This window comes from Halyomorpha halys, unplaced genomic scaffold, assembly GCF_000696795.3.
Source record: "Halyomorpha halys isolate HHAL.00 unplaced genomic scaffold, Hhal_1.1 Scaffold163.1, whole genome shotgun sequence".
NCBI lineage: Eukaryota > Metazoa > Arthropoda > Insecta > Hemiptera > Pentatomidae > Halyomorpha > Halyomorpha halys.
This window is the reverse complement of record NW_027116712.1, coordinates 737,180-759,663: the sequence shown is the minus strand read 5'-3', so window position 1 is coordinate 759,663 and position 22,484 is coordinate 737,180. Positions and strand designations below refer to the sequence as shown.

Genomic DNA, 22,484 nt, shown 5'->3' with positions numbered 1-22,484 from the left:
TATATAATATTGATGAAACTTAAAGTAAATATATATTTCAAAAATACTCAATAAGCTATAATAAAGCTAAAAAGGGGGAGGAGAGATTACCACTAGACATGGTTAAACCAGAAATCTTTTTTTTAAAAAAAGGCTTGGCTTATGCCTTTTTATATCTACATAAATACAATACATTTTACACAGAAAAACAATTTTTTAATTAAAAATAATTATACTCTGATTATTGTATCTTATAAGGAACACGGCCTGCTTAGGGTAAACACAAGTTTTATAATTTTTCAGCTTTTAATCAAAGAGAATCATATCATGTGGCAGTTATAATTTTAATTTGGATGTATAAATTTAAAAAAAAAAACTTTCTTTGTGGTAGCATAATCTAACTTCATATTTGATACACTTCGCTATGGTTGCCTGACCAAACAAACCCTACATCACTCCTTTTTAGAAAGGGGTAAAAACGAAGAAAATTATTATCCAATATAATTATAGCAAGCATGTCTGTTCCCAGTTGCCATGGCAGGGAGGCAACAATCAAATGTACCACTGGTGAAGATAGCTTCAGACAAAAGATGAGTGGCTACTGATAATGAAATTGTGTATACTAAGGCTAAGATTGGGATGAGGGGATTTTTTTAAGGATCTTTTAGCTCCTAGCAAGATATGGTTAAACATTGAGGCTGATATAACCTATTGTAGTAACGCTCATTAATTAACCTTTTAACACTTGATTTAGATCACACTCAACTGGACATTGCATCCCCACAATTAAAATTATTTATACAGATGCGGAAACATAATTATACAGATATATGTGCAAGTTGGAGACCAGACAACTAACTGTGGCTGAACAAGTACAATAAATGAGCAACTTAAATTTAAGTTATTGATTAATGTAATTTATCATATAAATGACTTATTTTATCTCCAAAAAATATTTTTTTCTACCTGGGATTCAGTGATCATCTTTTTATCATATATCAAAATTTTATTCACATATACATTTTGGTTCATACATTAAATGTGGATCACTCCTGCTATGATGTTTTCTTATCTTAATGGATGAAATTACTTTTTGAAAGATATTGCTATTCTAAAATGCTACTTTAAAATAATGTATATTTTTAATAGTTATATAAGTTTTAAAGATTCATTGTTAATATATTCCCTCTGATATATTATAAAAGTATATTTTGAAAAATCTTCATAAATGGGTCAACTAAAATGATACTTCTGGTAAAATTCTCTACAGATGCAACAGATTGACCAGTGGAACTAAAACTCTTTTAGAGCTTGAAAATCAACGTAATAATACCCAGCAAGACCATGCTTATTCACCATCACCTGCTCAAAAAGGAGCATCTTCTTTAAGTGTTCATAAAGGAAGTGATACATCAGGTATGCTAGTTTTAAATATGTTATATTAGCACTTATAAATAAATACCCACACACTGTATTTGTCCGAATATAGGTCTTTTTTATTTTTTCTTATTCGAAGATTTGAGAGTACTAAACTAACTTAGGTATGTTTAAGCAGAAACAAAGGTCAAAAGGAAATGCTCAAATATGAATGAGGCATTACCAACAGGAAATGTTAAACAAATGCTAATCGGAAATCAAACAAAACTAATTAAACAGATTAGTTTTCATTTTAGCACTTCATTTTTCTTTCAATTTAAACCATACCACTGTTTAAAAAATTATTAAAATAAAAAGCATTGTCTCACAGAAATGAACTGATCAAAAACATTTTTTTTTTTTTCATTCAACTACTAATCAATCACTTTCTTTAAAAATTTGAAAACTCAATTCTACAACTTACCTATGTACTTGGTACCTAATGTCAAAGCTTTATCCTAACTTTTTCAGTATATAATGGTGCTCTTATTCTATGTAGTATCTAATTTAAGCATGTTTGCTTCTTTTTGAGAAGCATATATGAAATTTGGAAATTATTTCTTATTAATAGTTTAAGTTATCCTCTCCCACATTTTTTCTATGAAAATTCTTTACAAAATGGAAGTGGACCTATATTCGATCATATATGGTATGTAAATATATAAATAAATTACATTCAATGATTTAATTCCTTATTGAAAAATAATTATTTCACATTTTACTGATACCCTTTACAGGAGCAGAATATGAAATATGTCCATATGCAACATTCAGTATTTCAGCACCTCCCACGGTGCAGGTTGTTAAATTTCATACTTTTAATCAATTAGACAACAGTGAGCCAGCACTTAAAAAGGAGTATTACAATTCTCAATCAAATGCCAAAGTAGGAACATCGAAAAGTCCTCCAGATGGTCTAAGCCTAGGTTATTTTTTAATATTAATATTTATAACTTGTAAAAGTAGTATTAGTGTAATGGCAATTCTTCATTGTGACATTATAACATGTTCAAGACTAGTAATAATGATTTTACTTACTTTCTAGAATGGACTTTTTACATTTTGTAGATTACTGGTGAGACATTTGGGCTTATAGTTGGAGCAATCTTGCAGCCCTTCTTGTTTATGGAAATTACAATATCACATTTCAATTCCTTTGGTATCCTCTTCTCCTTCCAGGCTTTTTGAAGAAGTATTTGTATAGACCTAACTAGTCCCATGCCTCTACACTTCACAAACTCTTAAACTATATTATCTCTATCTGGACCCTTCCTTGTGCACATCCTTATAATAGCTTTTTCGATTTCCTCCTCCTCAATAACTTCATTAAACTTTGTTTCATTCCAACATCTATCTTGATTGTTCCTTTCATGATGTTTTCTCAACACTTCCAGGATGTCATCATCCAAAATCATTTTTAATATTACTTATACTTTTTCCTTGGTATCCCTTATTGTGCTTTAATTTTTTCCCCCAAAAAACTTTATTTTTTTACAGTGATTTTTCTTTACCCTCCTTTACAGGTTTAATATGTTGGCACACTAAGCTTACATCCCCATCCAATTACTATAACCCTCTTCACAGTTATTATTATTTAGGGTTTCATATCCTTTACACTTTGACATTTGACTTCAATTTGTGTTCCATCAATATTTTTGTGCTGGTAACTAGCAGAATATGGCCGCTTCCTATCTCTGCTATTTTAAGTTTCCTGGGTGCATTCCTGAGTAGACAAAATACCAACCTTATTACACTAGTTCCTTTTTTCTTCAGTTTGGTGATCCCTAAAATGTTTAATCTGTTTGTGGCTATTTCCTTCTACTTCTTTGCCTGTGAAAGATCTTACAATATAGGTTCCTAGTTGTATATCCTTTTCAATGCCATCATTTCCTTTTAGTCTATTTATACTCAAGGCGATTCACCAAACTTTTCCGAACCAAATATAGTCTCTTAGGAGGGCCCAACAAGCAAAGTTTTCATATTCACCTAAAAACTAGCTCTATGGCTGTAAACCTAAACTTGGGTCTTCCGGGAAAAGTGATCTTGAGGTACTTATTCAGACATAAAGTCACAACCTTATGTCTGAATAAGTGTTGATTGCAGTGTTCTATAGTGTTTTTTTACCATGTACTGAACTCAGCAAGACAAACTGAGCTCCAGCAGTTTGTTAATTCTCACTATCTTGGCACTTGGACCCAAGTCCAGCAGCCCACTTAAAAGTAAATCAATTGAATACATATATTACTTTATATTAATCACTTTTGAAGTGTGTAAACAAGTGGTTTTAGACTCATTTACTAAACATACTTGTAAATAAAATCTCTCACAACTTAGCCTGTATAAAACATGAAACTTTAAAAACCATTTATGTTTTTTTCTTCTTGAATAGTGATTTTTTTTTTTCAAAAATTTTAATTTTTTTGTATTTTATGAAATTTAAATCTGTACAACTGAAACTAGCATCAAATTGTTATCAACAAAAGTAGTATATACCTTTAATTAATACAGTTCCCTTTCAAATGTTATAGATCAATTTTTAGAAGCCCATATTTATCTTGAATTAAAATATCAATAAACAAATTATAATACCGTATTTGTGTTTTAAAAATTCACAAAACTCAAATTTACTTAGAATGAAGGATTCTTTGAAAATTGATTATAATCCAGTTTTAGTCTCAAATTGAGTGGGGAATCAGGTTCTAATGTTTTGCCTTTTATAATGTTTACATTCATTATACTAAATTAAAATAATAACTATATCCAAAAATACTTTTTAGAGTAATACTTGTAAACAGTTCATTGCGTTCTATGCTGAATAACCCCAATTCATATTCTTCCCAAGTTTTTTTTCTATACAGTTTTTAAAGACTATCAGGATGAAAACTGTGACCTGATTATCTGAAATTAGTCATAATGCTATTGTTACTCAGGACTTAGTAACAATACAATAAATCTGAATATTCAAACAGGGAAATAAGTTCCAGCTCATGAAAACACTAGACAATATAATTCACCAGAAAAGTAGATCTAATGTTCATCAAGATGAACCTAATGAAAATCTACACTCCAGAAAATAGAATTAGCAATCATTAATTTTTAATAGGATGTCATTAAAACCTAATATAAAATTAATAAGTAATATTCCTGGCATATATCAAAAAACAATATAATGTTTATTTTGCAGGAAAAAAATTATTAGTTCAATAATGTTTTCCTTATTTCCATTTCACAGTACAATTTTTTTTTCTATTCATGCATTTCACATTGATTTAAATAACAGGTCTGGTAAATTTTACAAGGATAATAATTTATTAATAATCAGCTGTTGATAGTAAACTAAGATAAAAAAAAAACTCATAAGCTAACAAATGAGCGATTATATTCAGCATAAGTTGTAACAAAACATACATTTTAGGTAACGTGGTCTATCAGTGCAATGCAGTCTAATTCTGATTGTGCCATGTGTTTTCACTGAGATCTCAGTAAAAAGAAGTTACTCTATTTTAACAGCTCATGAATGATTAAACTGTAACCAGATGTTCTCAGTACTGGTGAGAGTACAGATTTCTTCACCTCAATTTTTATTACACACTTTTAGTATTCCTCTCACATTTGATTAATTTTTGAGAGAAAAACATAGAAACCAAGATGCACAAACATTTGTCAGTGTAATTTCCATCATAATTGCATGAAAATGACAGGTTTGAGTGTTCCTTTTATTTTGTGCAGTTAACATCAATTAGGCACACCCTTTTCTGGAAATATGCTTTTTATCTATAATTTTTTTTCTCAATAAAGCAAAACAATTAAATTTAAAAGGATTTTTTTTTGTTATAAGTACAAATTATTTGTAGCTGACATTTATCTTAATTTGTGTTAGCTAATAGTTTTTCTTTTTGTTCTTTGTGTTGTTAACATCACTAAGTTTGAATTTTTTTGTCCTCAAACTATGCATTACTTCTAAATCAAAAATTGTTGTTTTTTTATCACAACTAGTCTAGTCAACTATTATGAGACTTTGAAATTTTCTCTGAAAGAGATAACAATTTTTTCCAGGATTTTATTGTTAATTAAAAATAAAGGTTGATTGATTTTACAAATTTTATAAAAATACGTAAATATCTTTAGTAAAAATTTACATCTTATGTTTTATTGAAATGAAAGAAAATATTTTAAAAAATAGATTTTTTTTCATTGTCTATTTCATGCCTGGTATGGTGCATTATCCTTAGACTAGGATCTAAATTTTTCTCAACAAATTTTCCAGGACCATTCTGCCAGAGAGTAACTCCTTGTCCCTTTTGGCATTTAGTTTCTCTATATATGCTAGTATCAGACTGCCAACTGGTCACTGCCTTTGTGGCTGTACTTTTAATAGCCACCTAGCTCTCTGATCATTTTCCATTCTGCAGGTACGACCAAACTTCTTGAGATGGATATTTCTCAATTACATCTCTGACATGTCCAACATCCCCCATTTCTCACCATTAAAGAAGATATTGAGCACATTACAGATGTCTTTAAGACTTTGACCATGGGGGCTCCCTTAGAAAACCACACTTCTTTTTTTTCTTTTCTTTTAATTTAAATAAGCATTGTATAATGTATAAAATGTAATATTTAACAAAATAAAGTTTAAATATATGTTTTTTTAACCATGATGACACATTGTTGCCACCTGCATATGCCACAGACTATGTATGCAATCAGGTGATCCATGATGAATATTTTAAGTTGTTTTTTTTCATATTTACTGAATAAGTAATTTAGAAAGTTATTTTATATCACCACATTTCCTATAAAACATTTAGACAATGTGAAATAATCCAATAAATTGTAAACAATTTTTTTTTAATTGAAAAAAAAAACACCTTTTGAACATGTAAAAAACGTTTTTTTCAACTGCATAAAATAAAATAATACATAAGTAAATAAATTTGATGTTAAAAAAAAAGTTAAAATGGTATAAAACAACAATTTACTATAAAATAACAAATACTGTTTATTATCCAAAACTACAACTAACCAAGAAAAAATAAAATCAAGGGAATCTAGAAATCTATTTACATATATACATTAGAATTTATTTGCATAGAAAATGACAAATACTTTTTATTATCTAATACTAAAATAAACTAAAACTAACCTAGAAAAAAAATGGGGGAATCTGGAAATCTATTTACAATGGACAGGTATTTATTTACATTTTGAAAATGGTTAAATCTATTTACATGAGGGGGAAAACAAATTACAGTAACACCTAAACTAAATAATAATTACAGGTGATTTATTTATAAAATTTGAATCATTTACAAAATAAAATCTAGCATTACTTACAAAAGTATTATTTAAAATTGATTAGGAATTATTTAAATTTTTAGATTAAGGGTAAGTGTGAAATTCTGGGAAGCAAGGTTCATGTATAGGTCTGGTTTCTCTGGATATAATCTGTAAGTTCTTTCTCTTCTCGAATTTATTTTAACAATGCCAGCACCGCTTCTTCTCAGCATGAGAAACTTTAGATGGGAGTTCATATAGGTTTGGTAGTTGGGGATGGGAGGCCTTACCAGAAATTCAACAATTACTCAGTCCCTAAAGTCAAGGAACTTCATTTTGCTACCAGTAGCAATCTTACATTTGCAGGAATAGGGCACACAAAAATAAAATGACATTATTAGATCTACAGATTTTGCTCAATTGAACGCCAGGATTAATGAAGATGCTAGGAGTTATGCTGAACCCAGGACCTTCAAGGATGATGGAGGCGAAGGTTGCACTACAGTTAAAAATTCCTCTGTTCGAACCAGTCCAGTTTGTGAGAGAGATACTTGGGGTACACAAAGACAAAACAACATTGTTAGATCTACATATTTTCCTCAATTGAACACTAGAAATAATAAAATAAATAAATAAAAAGGTAGCACTGCAGTTAAAAATTCATGAGAGAGATCCAGGTAATCCATGGAGAGTCTCCAGATCATCCCACCACCAACTGCCAATTCTACCACTGTTCCGGGGATTTTCAAACACTACTAGTTGCAGATCCAGGAGGTGGTAAAATCATATTTAGAAAATAAAAGTAAGATTTGTTTGCCTGATTGACTGTTGATTTCAATACATGCAATTTTTTATTTATTTTATTTCATACTTTGTCTGGTTTTCAAGGATTTAACTTGGTGATGTTTGTGTGTTTTATTATTCTTAGACATAAGCTTTTTAACATTTTGAACTAATTTTATAATTTCATGCTACTTAGTTAAGACTTTTAGGCCTAGATTTCCTGTGAAAGGGATAGGAGATACTGTTGGCTAATCATCTTACCAAAGAATAGGAGTAGATTTTGGGACAGACATTTGTGGCTGCGGGACTGAGTCAGGTTGGACCCAGAAGGCTTGAGGACCTTATTGGCTAAGCCTGAGGAACCTGGCACTTATGGGCTGACTGGGGGGTTCCGAGATATATAGAATATAGTACCTCTATTACCAGATTTTTCTCTTTCTTCCTCACTATCAGAAGACACTTCCTCATGACATTTTCTGGATTGTAAATGTCAGATTGGCATGAGAGTCATCAGAAAAGTGACCTGAATCCTCTTCATTACCATTAGGATGAAGAATTTCTTCCAGTGTACACACTCAATTGTCTTCTGCTTTCATCAAGGGCAACAGAAGATTTTGACGTTTGTTTTGACATCTAAAAGAAATATATTTTAATATAATATATTGTATATTGTTTCACTAAATATGAATAGTATTTAAGTATGAATTGAAGATGGAAACATATTATTTTTAAAAAAATCCAAAAACCTTTATAAAATAGTCACCCCTCCCCATCGATAAAATAGAATATTATTTTTATGCTTATAAAAGGTTTTTGATTTCCCTATTTCATGTCATCAGGAAATTATTTATAAAAATAAGAGAAATTATTTTATAAGAACTAAATTTAGTAATTAGATACAAAATGAAACTTTGATAATGTTTGGAAGCTAGTGATCTGAGAAGTTTGTTTTCACCTAATATATATCCTTTATGTCTAATATAATAAATTTTACATACAAAGTTCAGCTTTGCAAAAATATTAAACAAATTAACTATGTTAGAGGAAATTAATTTTTTTGGCCTGATGCTCTTAACACTTCATAACATTTTTTTTTCAAATAAAATATTTGAAATCCAATATTATTTATTTTATATTTAAAAACTAAGGAACCATCAAACAAATTAAAAATCAAATAGATAAATAAGAAAAAATAACTATTTACCTTAAGTACTTTGAAAGGGTATAAAAATCCCCATAGCCCATAGTAGGCATTCAGAGGTTTCATTTATATTTGCATACATTCTTCTAGTCGTACATGCTCCCAAGCCACCATGGCTTGACGGTAATGTGTCATCAACCATGTTCAAAGTGTTAATCGCTCAGGACTATCATCTAATAGTATACTGTGGTATACTACTCAATACATCTAGAGTTTTCAAAGTAGATACTGGAATTCAATATTGGCAATAGATGTCCTTCATTTTCATATTTTCCAAACCACATCCATTAAAATATGGGATGACTTGACAGTTTTCAAATTTGATTTATCATCTCCAGTAGTGTCTTGTTTTGAACTGTTTTCTAGACACAATTCAATTAATACCTCTGTTAATTTTTGACTGTTCTTTCAGCTACTGGTACACTATGCTTGTAGATCATCAGATTTTTGAGTATGCTCTCATTATCAATAGAGCTGAAGCCAACAATGCAATGCAAGATCCTGTGAAGAATCATAGGACTACAAGGGTCATTTGTCAATTCAAAAAGAGGAAAAAAATATGTTTGTCTAGAACTCTTGAAAATTGTTCATCAAATTATTTGACTTAATATCGAACAGCCTTACAATATAAATCAACTAGCCCACATTATTGTCCATCACCCAATTCGCTAGTCTATCACATTCTTATTTTCCTCATTATACCACATTCATCTTTGAAAAGATGGTTGGAGGAGTGGTCAGTGATGTCAATGAATAATGCGATCGTTCTTAATATATTTTGAAAGCCAGATCACAGAATTTTAATATTTACACTCTTCTAAATCAGAAGGTACCTCTTTTATTATTCTAGCAAAATATTTACTATTTGAGTAATCATCAGTCTTCAAGAAAACTTCTCACAACCTAATTTCTCCTATTGGGTAGGTTATATTTAGCGTTGAATTTTTCAAAACTATGAAACCTACTTCAATCAGCATACAGATAATCCACAATCAAATCATAAGCCGTGAGATTCATGACAGCACAATACATAATTAAATCAATATATTCAGAATTCTAAAACAGAAACTGTTTGCAACAACCGAAAATATAGAGAAAAAGAAAACAATAGGCACTTCACGGTATACTGAAATTGTGTAGGTTGTAAAAGGGTTTAAATATGGCTATAAAATACGGTCCAACGGTTATTTAGTGGCATTTTACATTAAAAGTATATGTCATATATTTTGTCTTAGCAATCTTTTCTATCGATTGTAATTATTATTCCAGAATTTTAATTTGTCAATAATATTTGTATAATGCATACCTATACCATTCGTGCCCGTTTGGAAATTACCCGCAATATTTAGATTTTTAGTAATATAAATTTATTCTATTATTTTACGTTTCAAATTATTATCTACAATTTTTATCTTTGAAATTAGTACTGTGGTTAGATTAACCTGTAGACAAATTATATTCTTGGTAATTATTTACAATAGGTCTTACAAAAAGACGCCAAACCATTATAACCAGACCTAACTATCCATCGATAACCCAAGAAGACCGAACAGTGACGGAGATGACCGATTCCCAAACCGTTTAAAAATGAATTGCCCGTTACTTAATTAACACTCAATGTGTATATTACCTGTTAAGTAAATATAAACATTAAAATATACGTTACCTGTTAACTAAATATGAAACAAATGGTTCATATATTTTTTCAGGTTATAGAGTCTTATATATACATAAGTATTATATATAAGTATAACTATATATAAGTATTGTAATTTATAATGATATAAATATGTAATATCTAATATTTTTATTTCATAATATATATTCTAATATTGAATATCTAATACTGAACGTTGTCAGACAGTACAGTTAGATTGTTTAAAAAAGTACAAGGAGCCGTACGTAACGTCGGTCGTTAATATCAAACATGAATTAAATATCCATATTTATAAGTTAGAAGAAGTAGACACGGTGGGAACTGCTCCCAAAAATTATATCTAAACTTTAACTAAAGGGGGAAAGAAGTAAGTTTGCAGGGACAGAAAGTTTCCCTCTTGAAATAAATTAAAATGTATCCTCATCCTTTCTTGTTTACTTCTCTGATATAAAGCGCATTATTTCACATTCACAATCAAACACGTCTAGTCTCTAGGGGCTGTTCATGGCCATAGAAATATAATAAACCTTGCTAAGCGTCTTCCTACTTCATCATTATCACTAATAAACACTTCCATTTGGATTATATTGTTCCTGATGTATTGATTAAGGAATTTCTCTTAGCTTTCTAAATAGCTCCCTAAGAACAAAACTATATCATAAAAGCCACAAAGATGAAGTTAATATTTCTTATACAGGTAAATTAAAGTAAACAGATTAATTCTGTATCATAAATGTTTTTCATGTATTAGTGTGTTTTTACTTCTGTAAGATTGGTTTTGTATCATAAATGTCTTTCATGTATTAGTCACTATAAATATGTATGTCATGTTTTTCAATGTATCAAATATTATTGAAAAACATGCCCATATGAAGGTTTCTACAGCATAAATATTACTAATTAATCACTTTCAGTAACAATTATTCTTTATTTGTTGAATACTTTTTCCCAGACTTTCTTTGGTTTGGTTTCCTACAAGAATTGTTTTTAAATACTTCTGAAGTAAAAAAAAATAGTTACAGCTTCAATTCTGAGATTTATGTCTTATTTCACACCATTGAGGACTTCAGGCCATGTTATAGTTAACTTGAGTCCTAAATAGAACTTTTTAACCCTATTAGCAATTCTTAAATAAAATCCTTAGTTGCTTTCATCTCCCAGGGGAGGCATGAGAAAAAAAGCCAATGAGACCCTAAGTGGCCCATGAGGATAATAAATATAGTAGTTTTAATTTGCTTTCCAAACAATTGAGTTGTATTTTTGTAGGAGAAATGATTCTATAAACTTTCAAGGGAGGGTGAACTAGGGTAAGTTTCACCCTAAAATGCAGTTGGTGATTATTAGCTCTCATTTGTGGTACAATAATTTTAGTAATACTTATTATTTTTTCCCCATAATTTAGATGATATAATGCAGATTATATGATAATAAGAGATATTGTGATTTCATTGATTCTTCCCTTATTAATTTTTTTTTTAATCTCCATGGCACATATTGGGGCAAATGTGTAAATTACCTTTTTCTTAGGACTACAACCCATGAAAGGTCCTGGCTTCCTCCAGGAGCAACCACCATGTGCCTCTATTCTGTGCCACTGCCATTCAGTTTCGGGTATTCAAATTTTCTCTCCCCTCATAGGCCACACAATCTGCCTACTGCAGCCTTCTCCTCTCTACTCTCTGACAACTAAAAGTGACTTGGTCAGAATCCTCTCAGGAGATAAATTCTCAGTCATTCTGGATAGATTTCCTACCCCCCTATATCTTCTGAAGTTGATGAAATAGGAGATATTTTGCTCATGATGTAAATCATACAACTTCCAATGGCTTCCCCCACCACCAATCATTGTTTTCATAAACGCCCTTGTAACTTTAGTGCAACACCTTCTATTTGAATATGAGGAGGAGGTCCTCAGCTCTTGACTATATAGCTGAGTAATGGCAAAGCACAAGTTGAATAAGAGATCTATAAATTATAACCTTTATTGCCTGGTCACCAAAATACAGGAGAGGTGTTTTTGGAGACTAAAATGGCAATAATTGGCAGCCAATATTTTCCTTCTCATCTCAACTGCTTTTCCATATTACCTTATTATATTACCACAGATCCCAGATAGTCAAATTCTGAAACCTGTTCAAACCTGTAGAGCCCAAAAGAAGCATGGATGCCCGCTAATCTCAGAGCTTGGTTTTAGATTCATTAACAGAAAGTCCTATGTGTCTCACAGCAGCTACTAGAGCAAAGAATGGTTTAACTACCACTTGTCTGGATCTCCCCACAATATATATGTTGCCTACATGTTTCAATATCTGTGCCAAACTGTGTCTGAAGTTTGTATATTGATTCCCTTATTGCTTTACCCAGCACCATGTTGAAAAATAGGCAGGCCAGAGTGTCACCCTGACTGAATTCTCTCCTGGATGAGAATTCCTATGACCTCTTGGACTTGTACCTAAACCACATACTCAGTGCTTAGCATCGTAAGCCTTATAAGTCGAATGAGCGTGGGTGGAGCAGTGGAAGCTTATATAATGTTTTGTAAAGATCTTTTCGGTGAATGCTATCATATACCAACTTAAAGTCAACTAAGAGATGATGTGTGATGTTCATGAAAAAACATGAAAATGCTTCCCACTTGTAAGCTAACTGGAACTACTATTCTTACAATAAGTCAAGTTAGATTACTGTGAAGTGCACAAATTTGCTTTCATTGCATTTATGGCATTGATAGCAATTATCAGATGTTAAGGATACTGGAGAAAATAATTTCATGACTGGAGATATACTTTTTAATCACTTATACATTTGCCCCTATTCACCCTAGATGTTTATTGCTACTCTAAAACTAAAATCAGTGACACTGATAAACACAAACAACTATCATTTTGATTTTTGATTAAACATATTTGATTCAACTATTATTTTTGATTAATAAATGGAATTTGACCGTACCCGAACCAAATTCCATTTATTGATAAACACGGTCAATCAGCAATCTTCCAGTATTTTTGATTAAGTTGTGGGTTAGCAAATGTTTACCATATTCTATATTAATTAGTTTTCAAAATTGCACTGTAATTTTTATATGTATAACTAAAAATTTTATTACATATATCCTGGGCTGTAGTAAGGCCTTTCTGCACCCTTGGTGAGTTTGGAAACTCTGTGACCTCCAGTACCAAAGGGTCTGAAAATGTTTTAGCAATTTATATAAAATTGCTTACTGTTTTAATAAAAAAAACACTGTTATTATCAAAGAAAAGCTAAACCTCAATTTGAAAATGGTTAGTTTTGAAAATGAAAATGGTTTCACGGTCAATTTTGCACCTTTTTACTACCTGCGCCCTTGGCCAGGGCCCATCTCACAGTCACCTTGCAACAGCTCTAGATATATCTTAAACTCAACTGCCATCTTGTGAAATTTTCTTTCAAAAATGAAACTAAATATATTAAAAGTTAGTATATTGGTTTTTTAGATCTTTATCTAAAAATTAAAATAGAAAAATATTTTTATTATTTTAGAAATATCATGCATTTCAAGCCAACAAACCTTGCCAGTGGAGAAAAAAAAGTACCGTGATGATAATGAAATGTTTGGTTTGAGGAGAGGAGCTGCTACTACCTGTTTTGTTTCTGACTCAGAAAGTAGTGGTGGTGACAAACCATATAGATGTCACCAAACACCTGTATTCAAACAACACAAAGGTAGATTACAAGACTGTATACTACTTTTATAAAAATTGATATCTGTGCCATTTTTAAAAAAAAAAATTTCTGTACATGGTAGATCGTTTTCAGCCTATAATTGCCTTTAACACTTCTGTGTAAAAAGCTTTCGATTTCTAACAAGTTGCTCTGTGGTGTTTTTGTTTTTGATGCCATTCCATTCCAGTGTGGCTCCTACCTTTACCGAATGTGCATCTGTCTAATCGTTTCCAGCTTCATCATTATAAAAGTTTATCATTAGTGATCTAATATTTGTGAGCTGGTTCTGCATTTAGTTATATACATATGCCACAAGTAAACAAACATATTAAATATCTATTTACATTAATAGTGCAAAATATTTGTAAGCGTAAAGGAAAGTCAGTATCTTTACTGTTAGCAGCCAGCCAGTGATAAGCTGTTTATTCCCACTCGTAGGTATCTCCAGTGCTAACTGTTGATTTCATTTTCTGCTTATTATCGTTATTATTTTCTGTTTATTATCGCTATTATTTTCTGTTTATTATTGTTATTATTTTCGGTTTATTATCACTATTACCTTCTGTTTTACCATGACTCATTGCTCTAATTTACCTATTGTTGGCAGACCATTTTCCTTGGCACTTTCGCAGTAATCATCCTCTAGATGTTTTAGCCCTAAATCTATTTCTGTAATATAACACTGTCATACTTAAAAACCAATCTTCTCCATCAATTTCTATTAATCCAGCATATTTGCTAATTTTCATGCATATGACTTTATCATTGATACAATGCAGGTTTGTCTTCATTGTCTCTATATTTAATGTTTCGAAGGCCACCCTTGCATTCTAATGGGACCTTATGATATTAACTATGTCATATCAGCATAGGCTGGGATTTGAGTCACCTTTGTAAATATGGTCTCTTCTGGATCCCTTTCTGTCCTGTTGGCAATTGATTGGTGAGAAATGCTAAAAAGGAGAGGAGCTATTTACTCTCCTCGTCTTTGGCCAGTTATTTGTACAATAAGATCTAATCTTAAAATACTTAAATGGCACATTGTGCTCACTATTATGCATTTTAATAATTATATTATTTTACTTCATTAACTCACTTTTTTATGATTCCTATGGCCAATATGAGTTTATTCCTCTCAATTATTATAGTTACTAAAGCTTTAACTAATTTATCAGGTGAACAACCTAGAATTTTTGAGATTATTTATGATCTATGGATATATTGTATTTGTAGCAATATTTAAATTTTACTCTTATTTTTCTAAAACAAGCTCTAGTTAATGAAGTATTTAATATGAGTTGTCCTGCATTGATGATAGAATGACAACTTTTAATTATTATTAAAACAAAACAATTTTTTTTCTAGAATCTACTGTATTTGAACTGGACTCAAGTACTGAATCAGCAGAAATGTCACCGGAGATAGCTTGGAGGTCAATCGTTCGAAGAGGCGTTTCATCTAGGTAGCTTATGTAAGTTTTTATTTTAATATTAGTGGGTTTAAAAAACTACTATTCATCATTATAAAGCTGGATTTCAATTATAATATGCCATGATATATTTTAAGAACCTCTACTACTCCATGATTTTCTATTAATCCATAATATCTGCTGATTTTCATTTTATAACTTAATCATTGATACCCGTTGACTTTTATTTTGACAATATTAGCTGATATAATTGGCTTGTATCATTTAATCATTCATGATTCCTTTCTTTTCAAGACACTTTCCTTATAATTAATTCACTATATTTATAAAGTTATAGTAACATTAAGTCACTACCCTACTGCTTTTAAATGGCCTTTTACATTATATGTTTCCAATGTTCATTATTTCCTAATGATTATCTCATAGTGTTCTTTTCCCATATTCAAATATTATATCACTCAAATCTTTCATCTATTTAATTGCTTGTCAGACAAACTTTTAAAGAAAAGATATTATATTCTATAACATTTATTTGTTTCCGATACATCCTTTATTATTTTTAATTATTAATCTTTTTTCTCAGATATTCTTTTTTAAAATTTAACCAATTGGTTTTTATATTATTTTTTGTTGATATTACTTTTTTCTTAACAATTTATTTTAATCCTTTGGATTCCCTAACAGTTTAAAATCATTTTTAATTAATACAAAAATGATGAATTTAGTTTTTTAAACATTTTACAATACTGCAATAACTATCAATATATGACTTGATTTTTTTTCTTTTATATATTTACGTTTATATGTATAATATACATTAGAACATTTAAATAGAAAATCTTGATGATTTCTTGTTGAAAATTTAATTTTGAAAATACCTTGTATCATAATATTTGACGCTTCACATAACTATCAAAAGACCATTTTATCTTTTGTTTGGTGATTTTTTTCCAGGGTTCCTCTTCAGTCTTTGTACTGACTTTTGAAGACTACTAGGTTGGGATTTGGGAGGGGAAGGGATGAGATAAAAAGTTATTATGAAAAAACTTCAATGACAACATTAGATTCATCATGGTATGGAAGTGATTATGGAACTTTGAGGAGCAGTTTTCATGGGAGATGAACAAGTTGGTATATTTTAATAAACTATCCATTAATTTATGCATTATTTAGCCATTCTTTTATTCAGAGACTTGTTTAGTTTATAATTTATTTAGATTTTTATCAATTGTTTACTTAATAGTTTTTTTTAACAATATGTTAATAATACAATAAATTATTACCATATTGACTGCCAACTACAACATAACTTGTAGTTTGGGTTATTGCCTAGGCCACCTAGTTACAACGCAAACTAGACTATAGCATTTGCACACTCTGCAATTTATCTTGTATTGGTGGTTAATGTGTTAAAATATTTATTGCTTTGGGAAAAACTTCCTCAGTATCTTCAAATATTGTATATTTCTGTCACAGCAACTGAAGCCAGTTACTTCATAGCACCTTTATTGAAGTTGCACTATTGGTAAATAACTATATTTTAATTTTTTTTTCGATGTAACAATAGAAAGTAAATAAGTTCCATAATCACTTTCTTTTATAATTGAGATTCTCTGAAGTACAAGAAAGAAGAGAAAACCTGGAAAATATGGTAATTAACTGTGATAATGAAAATATTCTAAAGAAGAATGAAGATTTTTTTTATTTTAAAGTTTATTGTGTTTTAACTTCTTTGAAGTGGACAGATAAAGTATTCTATCAATTGATGAAAGAGACTTTCTTTCATTATACATTTCCTTAAAGTTTTATTAATATTCCGCTAATGCTTTGCTAATTAAATATAATGAAATTTTATTCAAACCGAAACTTTTCATAAGCATTGAAATAATGCGCTGCCTTGAAAATTTGATCTTCTTTTTTTTAAATATATAGATTTCATATTTGTTGTAAAATTATTTCTAGTGCAATAAAACAATTCAGTTTACAAAAGAAATTGTTTCATATCCAATTACTATGGTGCGAATTAGTCTGTGAATTTTACTTTTTTAGTCCCTAAAAGTACTTTGTAAATAGAAATAACTATGCTTATTAAATTTTACTAAAGATATCTATTTTAAATCCAGTTTGTGTATTTATCAGTTCAACAATATCCCTAATTGACATTACCATTTATAATGTAAAGTTTGCCATTTTTCTCAATTATTACAAAAGGCAATGATGATATAACTGCTGTTTGTGAAATATGGAGTAGAATGAGAAGACATATTTTTACACTGGCTAGACAAGTTTGTTTTAGACTTTTTCAAGGAAATGGCATGAGCCTTAAAAATAAGTCTCTTAGCATATCCACTCTTGGAATTTGGGAAGTTTATCAAATTGGATCAGAGGTTGCTTTAGGAGATCGAAAATTATAGCCTTTTGAGTATTAATCTTAGTAGGTGAATATACTATTGTTTTTTCAGTTTAGAAGATAAAAATGCACAGAAATTGTTATTATTGTAGTGCAATTAGTGTATTCTTATCTGATAAACTTTTAAAAGTTTTAAACCAATAATTAAACTTTTACAGCTACTATAAATATATAGATAGTTTTCTTTTTGTTCATTTTTTTATTCCAGAAAATTTATCAAACATTGACTTAATAATATATTTCTTAAAATTTTTCATCTTCAGGAATTTTACATTTTTTCAAATTATTTACTGCTCTGTTAATGCCTCATCATTTTTTTATTTTTTAATACTTCTGTATAAATATTTTGTCACATAATTGCTTGTCTGTTCATAATTATACTTTGGAGTGTCATCTGACATATATGTATATGTCAAATATTTAAAACATTAATGTAGAAATATGAAAAAAGAAAAAATGACGTAACATTTATATTGCTGCAAATAGTGTGAAAAAATGCAAAATTTCTGAAGATGAGGTGAAAACTTTGAAACATAGAATAAAAATGTTATAAGTAAATTTATAAAGGAAAAAGTTTTATTCAAGCTATAATTATATAAATGATAAAATATCATTATAATTTTAACAAATGACATTGGTATTTAAAAATTATTGCTATTAATAAACTGTTATCATAAGCTGAATGAAGCTGTATAAGTAATTTTTATTTCACAAGCAACTTTAGTCCATTATAACTTGGTTATTAATTTCAATTTTAGATTAAATTATATTTTATATAAACAAGTGTCTCAATTGTGAACCTACTGTTAATTTTCAATTTTTTTTTTTTTTTGGATGTATTTAAAAGTTTTTTTTAATTTATGGTTTATCACTGTACACCTAAATTTTTTATTCCTGTTGTAAATAAGATCATTTCTTTGCTTTTCTCTAAAAATTATTTTTTAATGATCATTGATATCACTTAATATTTTTAATTAGTTTTTGGATTACAGAGAAAAGGACTACAGTAATGGGAAAAATAAAACAGAAGAAGGTGTTTTGATAAGTTCTTAGATGAGAACATACCTGAAGTGGTTAGAAGCTCTGTGTTAAAGATCAAAATTGAATATTGACTGGCTTCATTTATAATAGGCAGTGATTATTATATCTTTTAGTGATGTGATCCTAAAGAAATGAGGCAATGGCTACTGAACCTTTATCGTAATTATATTGAGCCATACTATATAAGACTAAATGTGATTCATCCTACCTCCTCTACATTTTTTTATTTTTTGAGACCATGTTCTATGATTTTCTTAAAATTTACTTTATAATAATTTATTTTAATAATATAGCTAATTCTCAATTATTAGTAATTGGAGGGGAGCTTCCTTTCACGTATTTGATTGTAACCAGTTTCACATTATTAAATATGATTAGGATTGAAATAATTGGTGATCTTGGTTATAGTTCTTCATAATGTCTCTGAACTAGCAACAGCAACAACTTTGAAGAAAAAAGTAACTAAGTGAAATTGAAGTGAATGCAGGTGAATGAATTCTTTATTACTTGCCAATGCATGTTAATGAAAATATAATCATATTTACTGTCACTCACACCATTTCTTTCAATTTAATTGGATTTGATGGAATACATCAAAAATGCCAAAACAAATAATTGATAATGCAGGCTGAAAACCGCACTTTAGGTAGGTTTGCTATCTTGACTTCTTTGGCCCTCCAGCAAATGCAACTGATCTGAGAAATCCAAACCTGCATCTCATTTTTAAGTTGTTAGTTTACTAATAACTTCCTCTGACTGAAAACCTGAGTACCTTCCTTTCTTGGAACAATAAATCAGTGAAAATAATATTACTTACTGTTTTTGCCTTTAAGAGACCCCTACATGATCGGTATTGGAATGACAGTAAAACCAATGATGGACGTTCAGATTGATCATATAGGGTAAATACTAATGGACAAAGAAGAAAATTATGAAATCAAATCATTCAGAATTTGAAGTGGAGGAGGTATTAAGAAAGTGGATGGGAGACAGCTAGTACTTCATTCATATTATTCGTTTCACCTTTTCTTGTAGGAAAATGCAAAACTAATATTTGATCAAGTTTTTTGTTTATTATGAATCAAAAGAGACATTGCACAAGATTTTTACTGTTAGGTTTTTCATACAAAAGTGTCAGTCAGATTTGTAGAGTTGGGGTCTTTATGATTCAAGTCAGTCACATCAGTCTGACTTTTGAATGATGATTGTCATTCAAACTGACCTTGCTGGTGTTCCTTTAGACCTGTTAACCAATTTATTGTTGATAGCATGCACGTATGCCATCCCTGTATTCATAAATATATGTGACTAATCTGACTCCAGCTAGATTCAAAGGGACATAGTAGGGGTGCCATCAGTTGTGAAAGGTTAAATTTTTTACCTGTGAAGTCAGTTTCCCATTTGAACTCTCATTTTGAGAGATATTTAATATTGAGCGTATAAAGGGGAAAATATTAAAAAGTTCTAACAATTTACTTATATATATATAAGAAGATGGTCAGGGTTGCGGTCAAAAGTGAAACAAAAATAGTTTACAACTATTTTTGTTTCACTTTTGACCGCAACCCTGACCATCTTCTTATATATCAATTTTTACGGTCAACTATATATACATATATACAATTTACTTATATGTTTAATGTAAGTATTTCGAACATCTAAAGAATGCAAAAGGAAATATAGTGTTGTATAAATGTCAAATTTGTGTAAAATATTCCAGTATAAGGTTCTCTAAGGCTGAATTATAGGTTACACAAAAATTGGCTCTATAGTATCAAGATACACAATACTCTATCTTTATCTTAAATTATGATTAAGTTTGAATTCAATAGAAATAAATTTAATATACTTTCTTGCAGTCTCTCATAAATGTAATTTATTTGAAGCAACAATTATTATTAATTTATTAAATCAATCAAATTAACATGTTTACTATGTCTTAAAATTCACATTCTAATTATATTTATTACAAATTTTAAATTATAGAAAGAAGAGATTTAACACAAAATATGGTTTATCATAAATTACTTTAACAATAATTTAACTATAATTATGTTATATTTACTGCTTCACCATTTCCCAAGTATTAGTGAATAAAATTAAAATTAAAATCAATTAACAAAAACTATGAAATTATGAGAAATTTTTTTTCTGAACTTCACAAGGATCCCTTTGATCATTTTGTGTGCTGGAGGGTAATATTACCCTGAATTTTAGATTAAAATAGATATTTCCCTTGTTTTTCTGAAAATATTTATACAGTTCTCACATTTTTACAAAGTTTATAAGTTTAAAAATAATTTGATAAAGGTGTAAAATTATCATTAATTTTTTCCATGAGACGTTATAATTTGATGTTTTGCGTCCCACACTATTTCATAAAAGTATTGGGTTTTTAACTTGAATAGTTTTGAATATATTTCAAAAGACTGAAAACTAAATTATAAATAATTTATTAACATCTTTATGTATGTTAAATAAATTTAAACACACTCAATGAATATTAAAATTTTAAATTTAATTATAATTGTTGGAATACGTTATTTTAGTTTGTTAATTGGGGGGTGTTTTTGCTTTCTATTTTGTCATACATTTGATTGTGAACTGTAAATAACGGTACTTTACATTAGTAATTATTAAATACAATTTATTTTCTATGAGAAACTGTAATAATTAATTTTTATCCTTGAATAATTTTGTTATCACTAAAGTATTTTTTAATCGGTAACCATGTAATATATCCAGTATTTCTTAATATCTTAATGCCATTATTAAGCTTGCGATAAAGAAGCTCCAATTCATCCCTTTGTGCCAAACACTGTCAATTTTTTTGTTATATTCATATTTTTTGTTTTTTTTTAATTTAATTTAATTTTTTGAAACCAACTACATGTATCTTAAGAGCAATATTTTATTCTCTTTTACATAAAAATAAACTATCAATATCATGAAATAAAATAAACAAACAACACTAATCAAATAGTTAGTAAAAAAAAAAGTTATAAACATTTGAAAATAACAATACTGCTGAATGTTTATAGTTTTTCAACCCAGATTATGTATTCAATTATTGATGTGTATAATAATATTAAAATATTTAAGCATTCCCAATGGAACAGTTTTAATTATGAGAGTTATTATTATTATTATTATTATGGAACAGTTTTAATGTTTAGTAAAACTATTAAATAAATTTCTAATTGACTGCATTTAATGGAATTCCTAAAATGAAAAATGTATTTATTGAATTCACATATATTGCTGTTTTTGTAAATTAATGTATATTTTTAGTTTCATAAATAACTAATAGAATATATACTGTACAGTAACCAATGATTTCTGTATGATTATTCAGTATTTTTCTATGGATTATAAATATATTTATATTTCATTAAATTATTTTTAGATTTAAATGATATATTTCCTTCACCATTATAAGTCTTTCAAAAATATTTTTTTACAAAATAAAGCTTACAGAAATTATACTTCAGATATGTAAAATTATATTAGCAACTATTTAGACTGTTTCACATATGCATTCTATTTTCTTTCCATACCTTTTATATTCTGTTTCAATACAATATAA

At 29.0% G+C, this 22,484-nt stretch overlaps 1 protein-coding gene and 1 pseudogene across 2 annotated transcripts in view; one reads left to right on the top strand and one right to left on the bottom strand.

Moving 5' to 3' along the window:
• The window catches only part of LOC106678827 (cell adhesion molecule Dscam1), a 68,640-nt gene extending 48,462 nt beyond the window's left edge, over positions 1–20,178 (top strand). The window contains exons 24-28 of one of the 2 annotated variants that reach the window (XM_067053450.1): positions 1,250–1,395; positions 2,133–2,321; positions 13,836–14,018; positions 15,384–15,489; positions 18,850–20,178. In XM_067053450.1, the coding sequence (XP_066909551.1) occupies positions 1,250–1,395; positions 2,133–2,321; positions 13,836–14,018; positions 15,384–15,484 (619 nt within the window). In that variant the 3' untranslated portion in view covers positions 15,485–15,489; positions 18,850–20,178. Of the gene's footprint in view, positions 1–1,249; positions 1,396–2,132; positions 2,322–13,835; positions 14,019–15,383; positions 15,490–16,401; positions 16,626–18,849 lie in introns of those variants that run through there. The other variant, XM_067053449.1, reaches the window with a different exon arrangement.
• On the bottom strand, positions 8,972–9,748 carry LOC106678829 (AMP deaminase 2-like; annotated as a pseudogene).
• Positions 20,179–22,484: the final 2,306 nt, after the last annotated feature.